Source organism: Polistes canadensis, unplaced genomic scaffold (genome assembly GCF_001313835.1).
Source record: "Polistes canadensis isolate GaletaPanama2010 unplaced genomic scaffold, ASM131383v1 scaffold_42, whole genome shotgun sequence".
Lineage (NCBI taxonomy): Eukaryota > Metazoa > Arthropoda > Insecta > Hymenoptera > Vespidae > Polistes > Polistes canadensis.
Window position 1 is genome coordinate 57,259 of NW_014569589.1, and position 18,911 is coordinate 76,169.

The 18,911-nt window shown below is 28.4% G+C and overlaps 7 protein-coding genes across 10 annotated transcripts in view; 2 read left to right on the top strand and 5 right to left on the bottom strand.

The window, feature by feature from the left end:
* LOC106784942 (kinase D-interacting substrate of 220 kDa) overlaps nucleotides 1-1,927 on the bottom strand; it is a 21,027-nt gene extending 19,100 nt beyond the window's left edge. Inside the window, exon 1 of one of the 2 annotated variants that reach the window (XM_014744973.1) lies at nucleotides 1,842-1,927. The gene's annotated coding sequence lies outside the window, so the exon portion shown is untranslated. Of the gene's footprint in view, nucleotides 1-733; nucleotides 809-1,841 lie in introns of those variants that run through there. The other variant, XM_014744976.1, reaches the window with a different exon arrangement.
* A 164-nt stretch (nucleotides 1,928-2,091) lies between these two features.
* Nucleotides 2,092-3,673, top strand: LOC106784943 (tRNA (guanine-N(7)-)-methyltransferase). The gene is made up of 6 exons (XM_014744978.1): nucleotides 2,092-2,406; nucleotides 2,490-2,632; nucleotides 2,824-3,008; nucleotides 3,086-3,199; nucleotides 3,285-3,386; nucleotides 3,467-3,673. The coding sequence occupies exons 1-6, from the start codon at nucleotides 2,321-2,323 to the stop codon at nucleotides 3,602-3,604; spliced, it is 768 nt and encodes a 255-aa protein (XP_014600464.1). The 5' UTR covers nucleotides 2,092-2,320; the 3' UTR covers nucleotides 3,605-3,673.
* Nucleotides 3,635-9,063, bottom strand: LOC106784884. Its single transcript, XM_014744856.1, has 18 exons — nucleotides 8,956-9,063; nucleotides 8,624-8,843; nucleotides 8,258-8,523; nucleotides 8,032-8,187; nucleotides 7,905-7,980; nucleotides 7,644-7,844; nucleotides 7,374-7,578; nucleotides 7,059-7,295; nucleotides 6,762-6,990; nucleotides 6,341-6,697; nucleotides 6,178-6,246; nucleotides 5,524-5,739; nucleotides 5,175-5,363; nucleotides 4,841-5,091; nucleotides 4,504-4,756; nucleotides 4,201-4,421; nucleotides 3,966-4,134; nucleotides 3,635-3,910 (listed from the first exon to the last, which is right to left on the bottom strand). The coding sequence occupies exons 1-18, from the start codon at nucleotides 9,061-9,063 to the stop codon at nucleotides 3,719-3,721; spliced, it is 3,615 nt and encodes a 1,204-aa protein (XP_014600342.1). The 3' UTR covers nucleotides 3,635-3,718.
* Nucleotides 9,064-9,278: 215 nt separating this feature from the next.
* On the top strand, nucleotides 9,279-12,326 carry LOC106784930 (KDEL motif-containing protein 1-like). The gene is made up of 7 exons (XM_014744954.1): nucleotides 9,279-9,742; nucleotides 9,982-10,193; nucleotides 10,255-10,466; nucleotides 10,534-10,778; nucleotides 10,953-11,190; nucleotides 11,312-11,611; nucleotides 11,714-12,326. Exons 1-7 carry the CDS (start codon nucleotides 9,558-9,560, stop codon nucleotides 11,831-11,833), a joined length of 1,512 nt encoding a protein of 503 aa, XP_014600440.1. The 5' UTR covers nucleotides 9,279-9,557; the 3' UTR covers nucleotides 11,834-12,326.
* Nucleotides 12,327-12,489: 163 nt separating this feature from the next.
* LOC106784928 (extensin) lies at nucleotides 12,490-15,210 on the bottom strand. 2 transcript variants are annotated; one of them, XM_014744951.1, is made up of 6 exons: nucleotides 15,099-15,210; nucleotides 14,905-14,981; nucleotides 14,729-14,819; nucleotides 14,438-14,648; nucleotides 12,965-14,352; nucleotides 12,490-12,868 (listed from the first exon to the last, which is right to left on the bottom strand). In XM_014744951.1, exons 1-6 carry the CDS (start codon nucleotides 15,156-15,158, stop codon nucleotides 12,659-12,661), a joined length of 2,037 nt encoding a protein of 678 aa, XP_014600437.1. In that variant the 5' UTR covers nucleotides 15,159-15,210; the 3' UTR covers nucleotides 12,490-12,658. The 2 variants fall into 2 exon arrangements, with proteins under 2 accessions (XP_014600437.1, XP_014600438.1); XM_014744952.1 differs by having other exon boundaries at nucleotides 14,738-14,819; nucleotides 15,099-15,190.
* On the bottom strand, nucleotides 15,163-17,069 carry LOC106784934. 2 transcript variants are annotated; one of them, XM_014744958.1, is made up of 5 exons: nucleotides 16,849-17,069; nucleotides 16,627-16,766; nucleotides 16,432-16,561; nucleotides 16,257-16,359; nucleotides 15,163-15,237 (listed from the first exon to the last, which is right to left on the bottom strand). In XM_014744958.1, exons 1-5 carry the CDS (start codon nucleotides 16,981-16,983, stop codon nucleotides 15,230-15,232), a joined length of 516 nt encoding a protein of 171 aa, XP_014600444.1. In that variant the 5' UTR covers nucleotides 16,984-17,069; the 3' UTR covers nucleotides 15,163-15,229. The 2 variants fall into 2 exon arrangements, with proteins under 2 accessions (XP_014600444.1, XP_014600443.1); XM_014744957.1 differs by having other exon boundaries at nucleotides 16,257-16,561.
* Nucleotides 17,070-17,130: 61 nt separating this feature from the next.
* Nucleotides 17,131-18,890, bottom strand: LOC106784931 (zinc finger HIT domain-containing protein 2). The gene is made up of 4 exons (XM_014744955.1): nucleotides 18,522-18,890; nucleotides 18,130-18,412; nucleotides 17,799-18,071; nucleotides 17,131-17,712 (listed from the first exon to the last, which is right to left on the bottom strand). The coding sequence occupies exons 1-4, from the start codon at nucleotides 18,563-18,565 to the stop codon at nucleotides 17,179-17,181; spliced, it is 1,134 nt and encodes a 377-aa protein (XP_014600441.1). The 5' UTR covers nucleotides 18,566-18,890; the 3' UTR covers nucleotides 17,131-17,178.
* Between the last annotated feature and the right edge of the window lie 21 nt (nucleotides 18,891-18,911).

An 18,911-nucleotide genomic window follows, 5' to 3' on the forward strand; every position in this document is an offset into this window, starting at 1 on the left:
ATTATTAAAAATAAAAAATTAAAATTAACGATAGATTGTTATCTAAATTGATACACACATAAATTTAATGATAGATAAACTTTTAATAGTAGTATAACATACATACAAGTGTATATATAAATGCAAGTATACCTACTTCGATAAAGAAATAATTATCGATACTATATTATCGATTGATAATAACAAAAGATATAACATCGAACTCGTGCTGGATTACCCCGATGAAATTTAACATTATATTATATAAATTAGCATAAATCAATATTAAATCAAGTTAAAGAAATCTTTTAGAAAGCCATATTAACTGGTCCGAATAATGGCAGTTTATTCAAGATAAGAAACACGTGTGTCAATGTTATTTCTATACAAGGACATTCTTATGAAAGATCTTCGAAAGATATTTTTTTTTCTTTAATATATACAATATTAATTCAGAAATATTTTTTTTTCTATCTTTTTTCTATGTTAAATGCTTATAAAATTCTATGCACGCCTATGTGTGCTTCCGTGTGTGTGTTGTAATATACTATAAAACAATTTATAAACGACATGATCTTTTTATTTGAAATTATAAAAACTTATGCTAATTTGTTGATGCATCAAGATTTGAAAAACAACTCAGCAAATTTTAATCATCCACTGATATTTAAATATATTTAAATTTCTAAATACAATTAAACAATAGAAAATAACGTAAGTGTGTCAAAATGTTTGATAAACACAAAATACTCACCTGTTATATTTGATTAATCTCAATTAGTAGATTTCTAGACTAAAAACAAGCGAAGAACCTTTCTTATAACGATACGAAATTTTGATTGACATCATCGTGCAATGCTCGATGATTAATATTTATTTCTTTTTCTAAAAGAACGAATAAAACGAACGCAATTTTAAACGAACCAATCGGAGCTAAGTATTTTTCTAAAGGCGTTCATTCATTCGTTTACAACTTGCAATTCGATTGGCATGTTCTCATTCGTAATGTAAATAATTATTAAAATATTTTTGGAATAAAAGAAATTCAAAGACGAAACAAATGTTTTTTCTTATAAGTAATCGATGATAATTATTATTAATTATATAATAAATAAATATAATAATAATAATAATTTCGCGTCAAAAGAAAGAAAAGTTGTCTCGTCCATACAGAATAAGTTTTTAAAAGTTGAATTTCATTGGTGCGTCGCAAATAATGAAATTTTCAAATATTATCTATAATATGTGTATATAATTAAAAAAATAAAATATATACTTTCTTTATTGTTGAATAATTGCTGCATAAAAAAAAAAGATAAATTCCATAGAAAACACACGTATTTTAAATATACAATATCTTTCCCTAAATTATTATGATATATATATTTTTGTATATTCGCACACTTATTAAGTTATTATAATAAAGACGATATTATAATAACTCTAAGATATTTTTCAAATTGTAATTAGAAATAATGTATAAAAATGCGCAAACGTAACAAAGAACCTTGTAAAATTAATGCTCTGTAAAAAACAGTCGGTAAGAAAGGGATTCCAAATATTTTCTAAGAATGAGTTTGGTGAAAGTTTCTTTGGAGTAAGAAGACAAAGGAGAATAAACAAATAATCTGATAATCCGACATTTAGCTGATCATTTGAATACGATGATGTATTGAACGAAGAAAAAATATATATTATTTTAAATATTTGAATTAAAAGAATGAATGAGAGAATCCTTACAATCTAACATTATCGATCAAACTGTCTATATATCTATATCGAGAGTTGGGTGTATGTCCCTACCACGCAGGATGTATTTTTTTTGTTGGTTCTTGCTTGCTATTAACAAATTCTAACCTCACCTGAAAACAAGACACCGATTATAATTCTTTCCTTTCGACAGTTATGAACGGTTTAATGAACATTACACGAACATTCCTCTGTTCCTTTTATCCAAACAATATCACATTTGGCGCGCACTAATGAAAAACAAAACTAAACGTTTACAATGTATTCACGACAAACTGGCACGCTCTCTCACTCGAACTTCTGTTCGTGCAGTGAATCGAACAGAAGCGTCATTCACCAGGAGGCGCTTCGCACGTTACTATCAGCTGATTTTTACTTCCTAGTCTATTTCGGCTACACACCACGTGTATTATTCCTTTCATAATGCATAAAAATTGTTATGCGAGTTTGTCAATGATCGAAAATATTACTTTGTTATTGTTCGAATATATTATTTCTTTATTATAATATTTAGTTTCTTTTTCTTTTTACTCTCTCGTATAAAAAAGATCAAATTCGTGGTAAATATTAAAATTAATACATAGGTGTCAATATGTCAAAGTCAGTTTCATTACCACAAAAAAAACATTATAGACAACGTGCTCACTCCAATCCTATTGCAGATCATTGTTTAGAATAGTGAGGAATTTATATTGTTAATTATCAATTATATTTAATTATTAGTTACTCAAAATCATTCTTTTTTTACATGTGTACAACAGTCCGTTAAAACCAGAGTTAATGAATTGGAGTCCTTATTATCCTAAATATTTTTCTAAAGATAATGATAATGAGAATACAGAGGATACTCCTAAAAAGTATGTAGAGTTCGCCGATATTGGTTGCGGTTATGGAGGACTTCTCGGTAAGTTTTATCATACGTTTTGTATAACGATATATAATCGTTTGAGTCCCAAACAATGTGCAATTCATACAACGTGGTTGCACCATTTGACATTTGTCAACACGTTTCTTCTAAAGAATCCTGGGACTTAAACAATTAATTTATTACAAATTCACCGTCGAAGAAAACAAATTAATATATTTGTAAAATAGTTACTTTATCGCCAATGTTCCCTAATAATTTAATACTCGGTCTGGAAATCAGAGTTAAAGTATTAGATTATGTAAAAGATCGCATAGAAGCGTTGCGATCTCAAAACACAGGACAATATGAGAACATAGCTTGCTTAAGGACTAATGCTATGAAACATTTACCTAACTATTTTTTCAAAGGACAGGTATGATAATGAAATAATTCAAGATTCTTTATGTATCAAAAGAAGTAATAATAAACTTCAACTCTTACGATTTGTAGCTAAAGAAGATGTTTTTTCTATATCCAGACCCACACTTTAAAAAATCCAAATATAAATGGAGGATAATAAGCAAAACCCTTCTTGCTGAATATGCGTACGTGCTTGCCGAAGGTGTAAGTACTTATCATATCTCATTACAACATATTTTTATTGTAATAATAATAATAATAATAATTAAAAATAAATCTTGATTTAAAGGGTATCGTATACACAATAACCGACGTAAAAGCTTTAAATGAATGGATGGTACGTCATTTCGTAGAACATCCATTATTCGAAAGCGTACCTGAAGAACAATGGGTAAGCATCCTAACGAATAATTTTATCTTTCATCATCTCTATCGTAATTATAATTTAAAATATTCTGATGTATATTAAAGGCTGCAGATCCCATAGTTAAGAAACTTTATGAAAGTACGGAAGAAGGCCAAAAAGTGACAAGAAATAGCGGAGATAAATTTTTAGCTATATTTAAACGAATTCGAGATCCAATGTTAGAACAACAAAACGACATATGATGCATTATTATGTATTTGCTTGAATAGATATAATATTTTTATTTATATTAAAACCTGTTTTTAACCTGAGATTAATTTTATTTATATTAAAACCTGTTTTAAACCTGAGATTAATTAATCTATGAAAGAAATTCTAAGTTCTGTGGAATGATGCTTTAAGTTATCATAAAAGCTACCCTCTTCATTTTCTTCGCGCACTTTTAATGTGGGTAATATTTTTACACTACTTATATGCCTGATATCTTTTTCTTTAAATAAGTGTGCAGTTTCCAATTGAAACTCTTCGTGTATTATAAGAAACAGCATCTAAAGATATTGCAAAATAAAATTAATATATTAAACATCGATAATATTATCTTACCTTTTCTAAAATAGATGCAATAAACTTTCGTGGTGTTGCTATATACGATTTAGTTATTATTTTTTCACGATCTAAAGGATTAGTTAAAAATTGAGTATAATACAAGTGCGATCCACTTAGCACATGTTCTTGAATCGTGTGTTTAAATATTCTACTGTTAAGAATATCCCTAGAAAAATGTATATAAAAATATTTTAATTAGTTAATAAAATTTATAATATCAAAAATATATTACCATATCATTCCTTCTAAAATAAACAGTATCATTTTATTGTGTTCATGACTGTGGACAAATTTTCTATTTTGTTCTATTTGAAGTTCATCCGTTGGAGTCATTTTTAATTCTTCTTTTAATGTAGTCCTTAAAAGAATATCTTCTGGATTGTAAATGTTACAGAGTATGCACAATGTTTTACAACATATTTCAAGCTTCCCTTCTGGTTTTGGTGGTAATTTCTGCAATACAAGAAATATTTATTAAATATTTTTTTTTATTTTTAATATTTTAGGAATAATTATTAAACTTATTATTCCTTACCGGAAAGTGTTCACCTTTTTCAGTCAAAATAAATTCTGATTTCAATTGTTCGCATATATCATTGTATTTATAAATTTTTCTTTGAAGATCTCGTCTTTGAGTGATGTTAAGAAATTCGCAAGTTATACTAACATCTATTTGACAGTTAACACCTTTCGTAATAATTATTACGCGAACGCTTTGAAACTTTCTCGGTTGTATCACACCTTCTTTTGGATAAACTTTTATATCACATAACTCTGATACACTTTCACTATAATTAATAAAAGATATATATATGATTCGTTTAACTTGAATATTAATTGTAAAATAAATTTAAATTAAAGTAATTACAAACTTTTTCCACGTGTAAGCGAATCTATCACTTTTTGTAGTATTGTACATCATAATCATTTTAACAACATGGCTATGCATACTTGTGCATAGTTGAATATAGTCAGTTGAAAAGTATACTGGAAATTCTTCGGATTTGAAAGCGTCAAAATTAGGTAGAATTTTTTTAATCGTTTTAAGCGGATATTCAATAGAAGGTTCACAGTAGATTATTAACTCTGTTTGTTTATCGCCAAGAGTAATAGGAAGATATACCTAAATAAATTTAATTAGTATATATTTAAAAAGAATATGCGCATTTTAAAGAACAATATCAAAACAGTCAGATATTTTGATACTTCAATCTCTTTAAATTGTTTAAGATGAAATTTTAAAATAAGAGGTGTAACAGATCGTGGCTGCGCAATACCATCTGGATTCAAACATGCGAGTATTTCTGAACGACATATTTGATTTATTTTATTTAAATTAGTAATATCCAGCGTATAAGGTAAATAATTGTTTGTATAATTATAAATCCAACATATCTAAAATTCAATATTATAATTTAAAAATATTTATGAGTAAGATAATACAGTAGGTGATCGATTAACGAATAGTTCGAACTGCGAACATGGTCTTTGAATGGATTATATTTGTTAACAAATCACCCACTATATTCAGAAAGTGTTACTTTTAATAATTAACCTGATGTTGAGCTTTTTTATCACCAAAATAAGCATTCCCCAATTTTACAACTGGGCTGTGAAATAAATGAAGTATTTTTTCAGATCCGGATAAAGAATCCACTTGAATATATAAAATAATACGACGTTCATATCCAATATTTAAATCCCATTTTACTTGAGTTTTTCCCAATAATATATATCGCAATTCTATTTCAATCGCAACTATTTCTTTTGGCTTTGAAAGAAAATGCATTTAATTATATTAATTGATATATGTAACTAGTTTAGTGTCGATTGTTTTTTTACCTTTAAAAATCCCGATCGTGGATAAATAGAACATACTTTCTTGTGAATACAATTGAAGTCTATATATCGAAATGAGAGACCGCGTGATTTACTTATCGGTTTACAGAAACATAAATTCTTTCTTTGAATATTCCATATAGTATTCACTGACGTAGGATTAGATATATATAATTTTAAACGTATTGGATTTTCATTTAATATCATTGGTGGAAAATATATGTATCGTGATTCTTCTTCATATGGCAATATATTTTTCAAAACAATATTCAATCTAGAAATAAAAATTATTAGAAATAAATAACATAAAAAATGTCTTTTTTTATAATATATAAATTAAATATAAATTTGATTCAACATACTTATTTACTTGTATTATTTTCCATAACATAACTTTGCTTATCGACGGACAATCTCCATAAAAATGTATGTCTTCAATCTATCGTACAAAATAATAATTATTCCTAAATGAAATTTCTCAAAATAAAAGATTCGTTAACTATAATAAACTTCTCTAATATAAGTATATATACCTTTAAAGTGGGTAATTCACATTTACAATAAACTTTGCATATTTTTTGAGGTAATTGCATATAACTGATATCATCCGTCCAAGAATTAATTCTCACCAAATATTCGATTACCACTTCGTAAAATCCAGGCGTGTATGGAGTAATAGACACAGTGATTTTTTCTGATTTCCCTGAAAGAACAGTTTCGGAGAGCGGAAATATTTTTACATCGCGTGTGATAGATCCAATAGGCCAAGAACGATGGTAACATATTATTTTGAAAGGTATATTCACGAGACTGAAGTTGTAAAGATAAAAACTCTTTATTTTTTCGTTCCCATATGATTGTATATCAAAATCTAATTCATTAGGTATTGCCTGAAAATATAAATCATATTAATATGATAAATTATTAAAAACAAATATATACTATATATATTACCACAAGTAAACCAGCTTCGCATTTCCCAGTAATGCACAATGTTATGCTAACTTCTGTTCCAACAGGTACACCATTTTGTACGATCATCAGAATACATTTAATATCAAAATTATATTCGCCACATTCTGTAGGATGAAATATCCATTCTTGAGAAAGGATATCGTTAGCATAAATCTGGCCCTTCAAATATGGAATGATCAATTGCGATGGTACATCCAAGAACTGATACCTGTAAATTTTATATTATTATACAAATTAATTATGTATTCACATTGATGAAGTTCAATAACGCATTACATTATAGTATGACGAGTAATATTTCTCATAAGTATTGGTTCTTTTTTCTGGGTATCTAAATGTACTGTAGCAAATGTTATTGTACTATTATTAAAACTAATATTTGCGTATTCAGCATATCCTTTAAAGCTAATATAATCTTTGTTCTTTCCATTAAAACATATGGCCCATTGTTCCATGTATATATGCTCTCCCGTCATTTCAGGACATATTTGAACTACCACTACCTGATAATTCCTACAATATTAAAAAACAATTGTTTGATGATCTTATGTGATTCTAATTAACAATAATAGTCATTTTAGAATTTCTTACTCATAAATAATTCCTAACATTGGTTTTACTATGAAATGGCTATCCGCTGGAGGCAAAAACCGAAACATTAAAGGCAAATGGCCAAATTTTTTTATTACAAATGTCGTGTAAACTGATAGCGGTGGAATACATGGTGGTAGTATAATAGTTGATGGTAATTCATACTGAGGAATCCATCCTGCAGAACTAGCAGGAAAAGAATGTCCTGTGAAAATAATAAATAATTTTTAGATAATTAAAAATAAATTATTTCTTTTAAACAGACCTCACCTATTACTCGTAAACATGTAAAGAAAGGAACCGTGAAAAGTTTGTTTTGATTGTTTAAATCATCATCAAATAAATACCCAATAAATTGCTTCGTATATAAATTGTTTTCCTCGTTAGGTTGAAAAATAATTTCAAACAAAGCAGAATAGTTTGGACATATTTTTGCTGTACATGGCTCTATTTTAAAGACTCCTGTATCATCTGAAATATTGTTATTTTTCATTATACTAATAGAATTATTTATTATTGAAATAAAATTACCTTGATCCCACCTGAGTAATAAATTCTTTTTGCTATGATTTGTAAAACAAACAGTTTGGTGACTTCTATTTATTTTATTTTTTATATCAATCTGATTAAAATCGAAATAATTGTTAGACAAAGATACCAATCCTAGATTTCCTTTCTTTATATTAATACTGTCGCTCATATATTCCTCAAAACCATTTAGGGCTTGTGAATTAAATTTATCCAAGTTTGATTTAATGTCGATATCCTGATAAACTGATGTAGAAAATCCATATAATTTAATAATAATTGGATTCTGTAAATATTAAAATATAACATGTTATATTAATTTTATAAATAATACAAATAATGATCAATTAATTTACCTGATACAATATTAAACATGGTAAATGGTATACATAAATTCCTTCTTTAATCGGAGTAAAAGTGATCGTTATGTATTTGTAGTCACCAGGATTAATTACATCCTCTTTGATATCTAATTTAAAATATTTATGTTTTATATCAATGTCGAATATAAATGAAGCTTTTACTTTCGAATGATTCGAAAGCTTTATCTGTTTTTTTACTAGTGCATATTTGCTTGAGCATCTGAATACAATTTTGTTTGCTGATGATGAAAGTGCCGGACCTAAATAATAAATAAATAAATGAATAAATATAATCTTGATTGAAAAAAAACATTATCTATTACATCCGATAAATATCATAGACAATTATTTAACACTTACCAATACAAGTTCCACGAACAATAATTTTGATATATGTAGAAACATTGCCAGTAATAATAAAATAATCCACATTTTTAGAAGATGGTACAAGAGGTCGATATTGTACTTCACATGAGAAACATTGTTCTTGCAACAAAGTCCAAGTATACGATTTTAAATTAAAAACATGATCCATAGGATTAGTTACAGGATCTCTTTGCGCTTCATAAAATTGTTCTTTCTGAAATAAATATAAACTATTAGTTTAATTATTCAAGCTATGAGAGAGAGAATATAGAAAATTGATAAGAGAAATATTATTAAAAATTATAAATATAATAAATATTACTAACACAACTTTCATTATATATCTCAATTGATTTGACAATCGTTTTACCCATTTCAACTTCACCAAAATCAATTATTTTGATATCTTTAGTACTACAGCAATATTGCGACATTGTTTGTTAAATTGAAATTATTCAACCTTTTCCTGTGTTAAAATTTAAAAAAATAAATTATTGACTTAATTTGAAATCTTTAAAAATTCGCTCCATTTGTATATGCAGATAGTAGTGCTATCTACATTTATAGATAATGTAGCGAGAGCATAGGGACTTTGGGTAGGTTAGTAGCGCACATGGCATTAACTAGTGGCAAAAAAAACTACTAGCTCAAGATATAAAATAAGAAACACTCTCTTAGCCTTTGAATCTGTGTGTAAACATAACGGAGCTATATAGGCTCCATGGTAAATATACTGAATAAACATTAAGTATTATGTTTACTAACTCTAGACTCATTCATTGGCCCTTATACCCACGTGAAATAAACCGCGGCATTTATAGCGCGAAAAAAACATCAAAAAATTGATAAATCAATTTTTAGAAGAGAGTTTATATTTTAGTATTTCAAAATTATTAATTATTAAATAATAGAAAAATATCAGAAAAATATGAAATTAATATCGTACATATTATTATTAATTATTTATGAAAAAATGGATAATGTCGTATTATCATCTGATATTGAAATAGATTTAACAAAAACAATAATTTGGGGTCCCGGCTTAAAACCTGACAAAATAATAATGCGGGCAAGATATTTCTTTTTACAGCTTGTAGACACAAATGGTCAAAAGTTAGTAAATATTTTTCTTCTATATAACTTTTTAATGTTTAGTAAATTATATTAATTAAATAATTGTAAATTTATATATATTCTAACAAACTAACTTGAAAAATTACTATGCAATTTTTCTAACAAAATTAATCAACTATAATAAATGGATTAATTTAATTATTTGTATATTAAAATAATTATTATATATGAAAATAATTAAATTGATGAATAAAATAGTTAATAACCATATGCCGCAGCTTAACTGTTTCACCTGGTACAGACATTGTTACCGCTAAAATACAAGGTCAAACTTGGAACAAACAATCATGTCATATATGGACGCAAGTTTTAGACCGTAAAGATGGTAGTTTTATTATGCGTTATAAACTTCATAACACTTGTATGAATATGACTTTAAATATAAAAATAAACAAAAAAGATTTACAAGTACAACAATTAGAAATGATGGGTATGTTATTTGGATGAAATGTAAAATTATTTTTGACTTAAATTATTAAAGATTTTTTTAGGTCCTGCATATGAGGAAGAATGTTATTGTCCAAATATAAACTTTAACGACTGGTTGAATGATTATGATTGTCCAAATAATTACGCACAAATTATTTCTGATCTTACTCCTTTCGTTAGTGTAGATTTTAACAAAATACGTAATTCTTTGATTAAGAAATATAACAAGCCTAACAGCATTAGTCTTTGTCATTACGTTATCAAAAATAATAGAGTAAGCGCTTTTTCTTATTTGTAAACACTCTATCATTTTTGATTGATTTTTAATTTAATTGTATTAGATTTATAGGCAATGCTACGGACAACATATAGGATTTAAAATATTTATGGATGCGATATTGCTTTCACTTGCACGCAAAGTAGTCCTTCCAGATGTTGAATTTTTCGTTAATTTGGGAGATTGGCCGCTTGTTCCAATTAAAGAACTCAACTATCCTATATTTTCATGGTGTGGGTCTAACGATACAAAAGATATTATTATGCCAACATACGATATCACACAATCATCTTTGGAAGCTATGGGAAGGTAGAAAACAATTAATAATTAATTAATTATAATTTTATTCTATTTCCTTAAGTGATACTTACTCGTTTAATTAATATTTCAAAGAAATAACTTAGTTCAGCATCATAATTCATACTATTACAAACGTTAATTAAAATTCTTTTTTATGTGATATGAATGCTGCATCACTAAAAGAGTAATGCTAGATATGCTATCTGTGCAAGGTAACATAGATACCCCATGGGAAAAGAAAATAGAAAAATTATTCTGGCGTGGTCGTGATTCCCGTAGAGAACGTCTTAATCTCATAGACATTTCCAGGAGGTATCCTGACTTATTCAATGTATCTCTTACTAATTTCTTTTTTTTCAAGAATGAGATTGACAAATACGGTCCTCCGCAAAGTTACATTTCATTTTTTCAATTTTTTAAGGTAAACATATATATATAATTATTATAAAATTAATAAATGTATGTTAACATAGAAACCTTTACATATAAGAAAAATATGAATATGTTTATTTTATTTATAATTTCAATTCTATCTCTTTAAGCACAAGTATCAGTTGAATATTGATGGTACAGTAGCAGCGTACAGATTTCCATATTTACTAGCAGGAGATTCTTTAATACTGAAACAAGAATCGAAATATTATGAACATTTTTATAATGATTTGGTACCTGAAATACACTATATACCCGTAAAAAGAGATTTATCCGATTTAGTTGACAAAATTAAATGGGCCAAAGAAAATGATGGAATTGCTTTAAATATTTCTAAAACTGCTAGACAATATGCAAGAGATCATCTATTGCCGCAGAATATTATTTGTTACCACAGCGTGCTGCTTCGAGTACGAGTGAAGAGTCGTTTATTCAAATTATTTACTATATTTTTATTATCTTTAATAAAATAGCATGCTTTATTATTATTATTATTATTATTTTCTTTTTAGGAATGGAGTAAACGTCTTACTAATAAGATCAAGGTTTTAAATAACATGGAGGAAGTTTTACAACCGCAGCATTCCTGTCAATGTAATATTGATGATGTCAATTTAAAGGATGAACTTTAAAATTGTTTAATTAATGTGTTAAACATTTTAATATGAGCTATTCACATTTTGTGATAATTATTATATTTTATGATGCTAAATATATTTCTTTTATTTTTGTTGTTTTTATAAACACTATTTTTTACTATATTACATTATATTTAATGATAAATTCTATGCGCTCTTATTTTTTTTTTAATTACATTATCATTTCTTCTATAATTTAAAGTTTAGAGAGAGAGAGGAATATACATTTGTTGTTTCTATTTGCAAATTCCTTTAAAAAGTATACTCTTTCTTTTTATAATAGAATAAAAGCTTTAGTTAACTATACATGCATCCTTGAAAGAAACATTATCATTTCCATTCTGAAAACAAAATAATATTATGACGTTAACTCATAAGTTGAAATATTTAATTAAATGATGACAAGTACAAAATCTAAAATACATCTTAATTGAACTTACTTTTATATAAGATAATCCAGAGAGAAATAACTCAATAATGCAAAAAATCTACTAACACATGAGATTAAACAAAAAAAAACAAATCTTAATTTTAATTTCCATTAAAACAAATTATCAAATATAACGTATAAAAAAATATTTAAAAAAAAAAACAGAAAAAGAAGAAAAGAAATTCTTAATTTTATATAGAATAATAATTAGAGAGTAATATTTTCTTCAACAATAATACTCTGTATGTTCAATGCGGTAAAAATAAAATTTTACAAAAAATATTTCTCAAATATAGAGATAAAAATAAAGATAGAGATAGAGAAAGAGACAGAGATAGAGAGTAAAACATTCATGTTTGTTTCTTCTTTTCTTTTAACTATAGTTTGTTCTATTGTGGAGGAGGTTGATATCCATATCCTCCATACTGATTAGGTGGTGGTGGTCCTTGTGGTCCTGGTGGAGGAGGCATGTGTCCACCGGGTGGTCGTGGTGGGTATTGTGGATAACCTTGTCCTGTTGGTGGAGGTGGATAACTTTGTGGAGGATATTGGGGATGCCCATAATGTTGACCTCCCTGTGGCGGATGTGGGGTGTAAACCTATAATTTATTATTATTTATTTTAATATAATAATGAAACAAACCAAATAAAAATATTTGATATATATTATAAATTATTAGTTAAATAGTAATTACCTGTGGCTGGCCCCCAGGAGTTGGTGGGACATATGTTTGTGTTGTTGCAGGTCCATATCCTGGTTGCGGTTGGGGTCCCGGTGGTGGTGCAGGGCCCTGGGGTGGACCGGATGATGGTTGAAATCCACTTGAAGCAGGACTTGGGGATTGTTGCTGCTGTGATTGTGGAGGATTTTGAGATTGTTGTTGAGACTGTGGAGGAGGTTGATGAGAAGGTTGATGAGATGGTGGTTGATGAGATGGTTGATGGGGAGGTTGGTGTGGAGTATGAGGAGGTTGATGAGGTGATTGATGAGAAGGTGGATGGTTCGGATGAGAATTAGGATGAGGATTTTGATGAACTGGATAGACGGAAGATGTGGGTACAACAGGAGCATAATTCCCACCTTGAGATGTTGGTGGTGGGCCACTACTTGGCGAATAAGTTTGTGTGGAAGCGGATGGCGTACTAGTTGGTTGACTACTTTGAACATATGTATTAGCGATTGGCGATTGATGTGAAGATGGATGTGATGGATGAGAGCTTGGATGAGGCGTTTGATGAACTGGATAAACAGAAGGCGTTGGAACAGGAGCATAGTTTCCACCCTGAGATGTAGGGGGTGGACCACTGCTTGGTGAATAAGTCTGTGTGGAAGCAGATGGTGTACTAGTTGGTTGACTACTTTGAGCATATGTATTAGCAGCACTTGCTGCCGCAGTACTAAATGGAGGAGAGGTAGAAGCTGGACCATATTGTGTTGGACCAGGACCAGGACTTGATTGATTACCGTAACTGGATTGAGGTCCAGAAGTTTGCTGTGAGCCTGGTTGTGAGGGTTGAGCTGTGCTAGATGTAGGAGGAGGTGGATAGTTTTGCGGAGATACATTATTGGCATAAGCTTGAGAGGAAGGTGGAGGATAAGTTCCTGGTTGGCCAGCTCCGTATGCATTTTGTGGTGGGGGTTGTGATGGAGCTTGTTGATAGTTTGGTTGTGGACTTGGATTTCCATATTGTCCAGTTTGTTGTTGTTGACCACCAGATTGGAAGTTTTGTTGAGATGTATTAGAAGGAGGATAGCCTTGTTGATTTGGTGGGGGAGGTCCATATCCAGCAGGTGGCTGAGTTGATCCTGGAGGAGGATAACCTGGTTGTGGACCATAGCTATTTACTGTTGTTGGAGGCCCATAATTTGGCTGCGAAGATGTATTATATCCTTGTGGCTGAGATGCATTTGGTGGCCCATATTGATTTGGTTGACCAGGCGTATATGCAGCTCCTTGGGGTCCTTGATAATTAGACCCTGGATTTTGATTAGCATATTGAGCAGGATATGCTTGCTGTGTTGGTTGTTGTGAGTATTGAGGACCGCCTCTATATTGTTGAGGTCCAGGTGCAGCAGTAGGTCCTAGACAAACAACAGTACAATTAATAATTTATGATTATTAAATATTTTAATACAAATATAAAGAACTTAACACTTAAAAACATACTGTTAATAGCAGGGCCTTGACCAGGCATTACAGGTCCTCGATAACCACCCTGCGTCATAGGTTGTCCTTGATTAAAATTAGACATTGGTAATGTCGGTTGCGTATTAGGAGGCATATCTGCTCCTGGACCAGCTGAATTTCCTGGACCACTTGGAAGCCCTTGTGGACTGATTATCGGATGTTGTGGTCCATTTGGAATTCCTTGTGGTGGCTTATTATAAACAAAATGTCTTCTTAATATTATACTTCTTTTGTAATTATATTAATATTATAACCAAGTATAATAATTACATATATTACCGGAAGCAATGCTTGTATATTTTGATTAGCATCTGCAATAGATGCCAAATACACAAGGTTACGATGCAACAGTTGTTGATACCTACAAATAAATAAATTAAATGTTTTCCAATTCATTTTTTTCTTAATCTATTTAAACATAAAGATTTAATAAAAGATTTACGCACTGTATACATTCTTGCGGTTTGCCTTTACTTTGATACTCTTGAATAGTCTGTATTAGTTGACTGTTTTCATCGAGCATCTAACAAATAAATAATAGTAAAAATTAACATTTTCATATTTTTCTTGTACTGACATAAACTGACATAACAATATAAACAAATATAATATAAAAATAAAGTAAAACATTGTAAATTACCTTTTGTATCTGTGCTGGCGTTAGAGATGGTCTGCCGCGTTGAGCAAAGGTCACAGACATTTTACAAAATTACGTTTTAGCCTTGAATCGTCGTGAATATATAAAATTTTCCAACCCCTTTGTAGTATCGTTTAGTTCCCTTAGTAAATTTAAATACTAATAAACGATATTATTATTAACATGATCTTTCAGTATCATTATAATGATCGTAAAGATTCTCTCGTATATATATATATATTATTTATATATACGTGCATATGTGTATACATGTGTGTGTAATGTGTAAAACTTTTTGCTATATTATATGATTCTAATAGGATTTAAGAAAAAAAAGTCTTTTGCGATTGATGAGACGCTAAAGATTTTTCCTATTTTTATTTCTTTCATTCCAATATTATTGAACATTTCACTTACGTTTCATCAGAACGGACTTCTTTACGAATAATATATTTAGAATTTCTTAAAAGAGATTATTACCTACACAATTATACAATGGGTGCTTTCCATTTCGATGACTCTTATGTATATCGAATTGTATCGAGTTTTGTCGAGTTCACTCGAGTTTACTCGAACGCGATCGAAACGATTAACGAAAAGCACCCTGTTTGAGGTTGGTAAAATCATAAAAATCAAAAAGAGAGAGAAAGAGAGACAAAGATTATCGATTATAAAACTGAACCTTATTATAAAAAACTTAACCCACAAATATATTTTTAATTGCAAATTCGTTTCCTTTATCGTACTTTGACGTACTTTAGCTTATTTCTTTGTTAACATTGCAATGTAAATTCGTGTGTTAACTCGTGTTCCACAAGTCGATTATTAATTCGATTAATCGAACATATGATAAATCAAACGTGATTGGATTGATTTTATTTACAAGTGGCTATCTTCTAACCAATAAGATTTTAAGACTAAATATCGTATTTTAAAATTAAAAATATCTAGTATTTAATGGAAATTAAATATATAAATTTTTTAAATATATTTGTAAAGACTATAATTAATTATAATTGAATGAAAGTCTTCAATATATTCCGTGTTAATTAAAAATGAAAACATCTCCTTGGTACTTATGTTTGTTTTTTCTGTTATATTTATGTAAAAAAAAAGAACTAAATAAGATTAAATTAATTTAATTCTGTTCTACTAAAGTACCATTTTTTGATTTTTTATATTTAAAAACTGATCCTTTATGCCTTTCTGTCCAAAATTTAGTTTCTACTTTGGATAATATCCATTCTGGATTTACAGCTGCTTCCTGTAATTGTAATTTTTCTGTTACTTTGTCTACATTTTTCTTTCTTCTTTTATAATTTTTTAATTCCTCAACTTCATCTTCAGCTGTTAATAGAATTGTCGAAGAGTTCAAAAGTTTTATACCATTGTTCTTGTTCAATTTATCTTTATTATTATCTTGAATAGTGGTTTTTGAATTCGTTTTGCTATCCCACTGCACCGTCCTAAAAAAAAGAAATACAGTAATAAATGTTCACATACAAGACTTTCATTTACCTTTATTATTTACCTTTCCAATAAAGCATCTAATTGTTTGGCAACAAAAGCTTTAAATGTCAACGTTACTCCAAAATTACAAAAATTATCTTTTTTCTCTAAATCTTTTCTCAATGATTTTGCACTTGTATTATTTAACCTTTCTTTATTTTCCTAAAATAAAAGAATATTACTAAAATATAACTAATATATATCCCCAATGAAAGTAAAATAGGTTAGAAATTTTATTAATTACAGAATCTTTTGTAATTTGAGCGTCGAATAAATTGGATTTCAAAAAACTAATGTCTGCTGCTTCTTCTAAAGCCTTTTTAATTATTTCATCCTCTGAACTTGAAGATTCACCATCACTTATATTCTTGTTTGACATTCTTAAATATGAACATTTGTCTTCTTTTAGAACGCTACTTCAGGTGTAGTAATAATTAATGTCGATTTTTAGGTTATGTTCTTTAGGTTCTTCATACATGTATGAAACAAAAATGACATTAATTGTTACTATATGTATTGTTTTCTGCGATATATGTAATAGCTTTTATTTAATTGTTACAAAAATTGATATATTTCATGTGAATACATCTTTGCCATAACATTTGATCCATGATACATAAAATTCTAATTTTTTCGTACACGCAAATAACATTTTTCTTGATAAGTTATAATTTTGTATTTCATTATGTTGGGTAAATTTTGTTGAAAAATTTTTTTCTTCCTTTGTTTTATGTTTATTAACTTTGATTTCTTTTCGTGCACTTGTTAACAATCGCCAAAGCTCGGAAAGAGCAGCACAAGTATGCGAAGTATCTTGTTCTTTTTCTGGATGTTTTATTATAAAAATACTAGCTTCTACAAAGTTTACTAACGTCTGTTCGTCTTTGGGTAAATATTCTATTTTCATAATATTTTCTTTAACAGAGTGAAGTGCAGATAATTCATTATCAAATGTTTTGTTTATTCTCATGCTGTCGCAGATGCTAAGAAAAATATTAGTAGCTTCTTCTGACAGGCTTAAGTAATCACCGTTGTAATAAAGTGCTACATACGCATAAGCATAAATCACGTTAGTGATAGTAGAACTTAATATTTTTGATGAAACCACCTGAATGTTGAAAAATACAAAATTTACATTATAAAATCATGAAAAGAAACAACGTCAAATAATTTATATATCCATCGTAATATTACTTTCTGTTTGTTAAACGGTGGAACATCTATTATTTCTGGATATTCTGCTTTATGTTTATTATTTTCTTCATTTTCTTCTATCGTGTCCAAAGTTTCTATCAACGACTTTCTGCAAGTTATCCACCATGGTATCCATGGTGGCAATAATGTAGAAGCTTCTCCGCTTTTGACTAAAGCTTTAAATTGTTGTTTCTCGTCGTTGTTTAATACCGCCCATATTTCATCCGGTATATCCAAATTAATATTCTTTAATCTTTCTTCCAAATCAGGTAACTAAAAGAAACATCTATATAAATTTCATACATCTATCGACCTATAAATAATAACTTACATCTGTTTCATCATCTGAGTCTAGCTCATCATCCAAATCTAATTCTTTATCTTCACTATCCATCGTATCATTTTCTAAATCTTGTTCGTTCAATCTCTTAAAAATATCAAACATTTTTAGTTTTGTTTCAGGATCATTTTGCAAAGATTTAAGTTCTTCTTCGACACATTGTTTGTAAAAACTTTCTGTACAATCCAAATGTCTTTCAGATTTATAACAATTTAAACTACAATAACCTATACCACATCTTGGACAATTATAAATTTTTATTTTTTCATTGCATCTGTAATTATCAAAGATTATTGCTAAATATGTAAATTTAAATATAAATAGGTTACAAATTTTTCATTTATTTATATTAAACTAAAATACTTTTTTTTTAATATACTTACAATTTACAATATTTTGTGTTGTCATTTTCACTCACAGAATCCATGATTGTTTAATTATGTTATTTTAAATCTTCATCACTTTTAATTATAATTTTGTAATCACATAAATTATATAAAAAAACAATCCTCATTAATATTCATATGATAGAGGGTGGAGGATGATTTGATGCATTTTAAGATGAACCAAAAAAGGGAGGCGCCACTATGCTTTAAATAATTAATTTGAATGAAAGTTACGAAAAACAATTTCTAATTAATTTTGTATTATTATTTAAAACTAATTGTTAAAAAATCGAACAACGCGAAAACGTTGATTAAATAATTTTATTGCAGACAAAATATTTCTATGATAAGTAATGATCTTTCTGACGGTAAGGAAAGATAGAATAG

What these genes read in the sequence shown, in the direction of transcription:
- LOC106784943 (XM_014744978.1), top strand. Translation starts at nt 2,321, where the DNA reads ATGTCAAAGTCAGTTTCATTACCACAAAAAAAACATTATAGACAACGT. An exon ending in GCAGATCATTGTTTAGAATA is followed by an intron (nt 2,407 to 2,489) that starts GTGAGGAATTTA and finishes TGTGTACAACAG; the next exon opens with TCCGTTAAAACCAGAGTTAA. An exon ending in GCGTACCTGAAGAACAATGG is followed by an intron (nt 3,387 to 3,466) that starts GTAAGCATCCTA and finishes TGTATATTAAAG; the next exon opens with GCTGCAGATCCCATAGTTAA.
- LOC106784884 (XM_014744856.1), bottom strand. Translation starts at nt 9,063, where the DNA reads ATGTCGCAATATTGCTGTAGTACTAAAGATATCAAAATAATTGATTTT. An exon ending in TGTTCGTGGAACTTGTATTG is followed by an intron (nt 8,524 to 8,623) that starts GTAAGTGTTAAA and finishes TTTATTATTTAG; the next exon opens with GTCCGGCACTTTCATCATCA. An exon ending in TTCGCTTACACGTGGAAAAA is followed by an intron (nt 4,757 to 4,840) that starts GTTTGTAATTAC and finishes TATTAATTATAG; the next exon opens with TGAAAGTGTATCAGAGTTAT.
- LOC106784930 (XM_014744954.1), top strand. Translation starts at nt 9,558, where the DNA reads ATGAAATTAATATCGTACATATTATTATTAATTATTTATGAAAAAATG. An exon ending in ACGTTATCAAAAATAATAGA is followed by an intron (nt 10,467 to 10,533) that starts GTAAGCGCTTTT and finishes TAATTGTATTAG; the next exon opens with ATTTATAGGCAATGCTACGG. An exon ending in CATTTTTTCAATTTTTTAAG is followed by an intron (nt 11,191 to 11,311) that starts GTAAACATATAT and finishes TATCTCTTTAAG; the next exon opens with CACAAGTATCAGTTGAATAT.
- LOC106784928 (XM_014744951.1), bottom strand. Translation starts at nt 15,158, where the DNA reads ATGTCTGTGACCTTTGCTCAACGCGGCAGACCATCTCTAACGCCAGCA. An exon ending in CATTGCTTCCGGTAATATAT is followed by an intron (nt 14,649 to 14,728) that starts GTAATTATTATA and finishes GTTTATAATAAG; the next exon opens with CCACCACAAGGAATTCCAAA. An exon ending in TCAAGGCCCTGCTATTAACA is followed by an intron (nt 14,353 to 14,437) that starts GTATGTTTTTAA and finishes TTGTTTGTCTAG; the next exon opens with GACCTACTGCTGCACCTGGA.
- LOC106784934 (XM_014744957.1), bottom strand. Translation starts at nt 16,983, where the DNA reads ATGTCAAACAAGAATATAAGTGATGGTGAATCTTCAAGTTCAGAGGAT. An exon ending in CTCAAATTACAAAAGATTCT is followed by an intron (nt 16,767 to 16,848) that starts GTAATTAATAAA and finishes CTTTTATTTTAG; the next exon opens with GAAAATAAAGAAAGGTTAAA. An exon ending in TTAGATGCTTTATTGGAAAG is followed by an intron (nt 16,562 to 16,626) that starts GTAAATAATAAA and finishes TCTTTTTTTTAG; the next exon opens with GACGGTGCAGTGGGATAGCA.
- LOC106784931 (XM_014744955.1), bottom strand. Translation starts at nt 18,565, where the DNA reads ATGGATTCTGTGAGTGAAAATGACAACACAAAATATTGTAAATT. An exon ending in ACTCAGATGATGAAACAGAT is followed by an intron (nt 18,072 to 18,129) that starts GTAAGTTATTAT and finishes TGTTTCTTTTAG; the next exon opens with TTACCTGATTTGGAAGAAAG. An exon ending in CACCGTTTAACAAACAGAAA is followed by an intron (nt 17,713 to 17,798) that starts GTAATATTACGA and finishes TTCAACATTCAG; the next exon opens with GTGGTTTCATCAAAAATATT.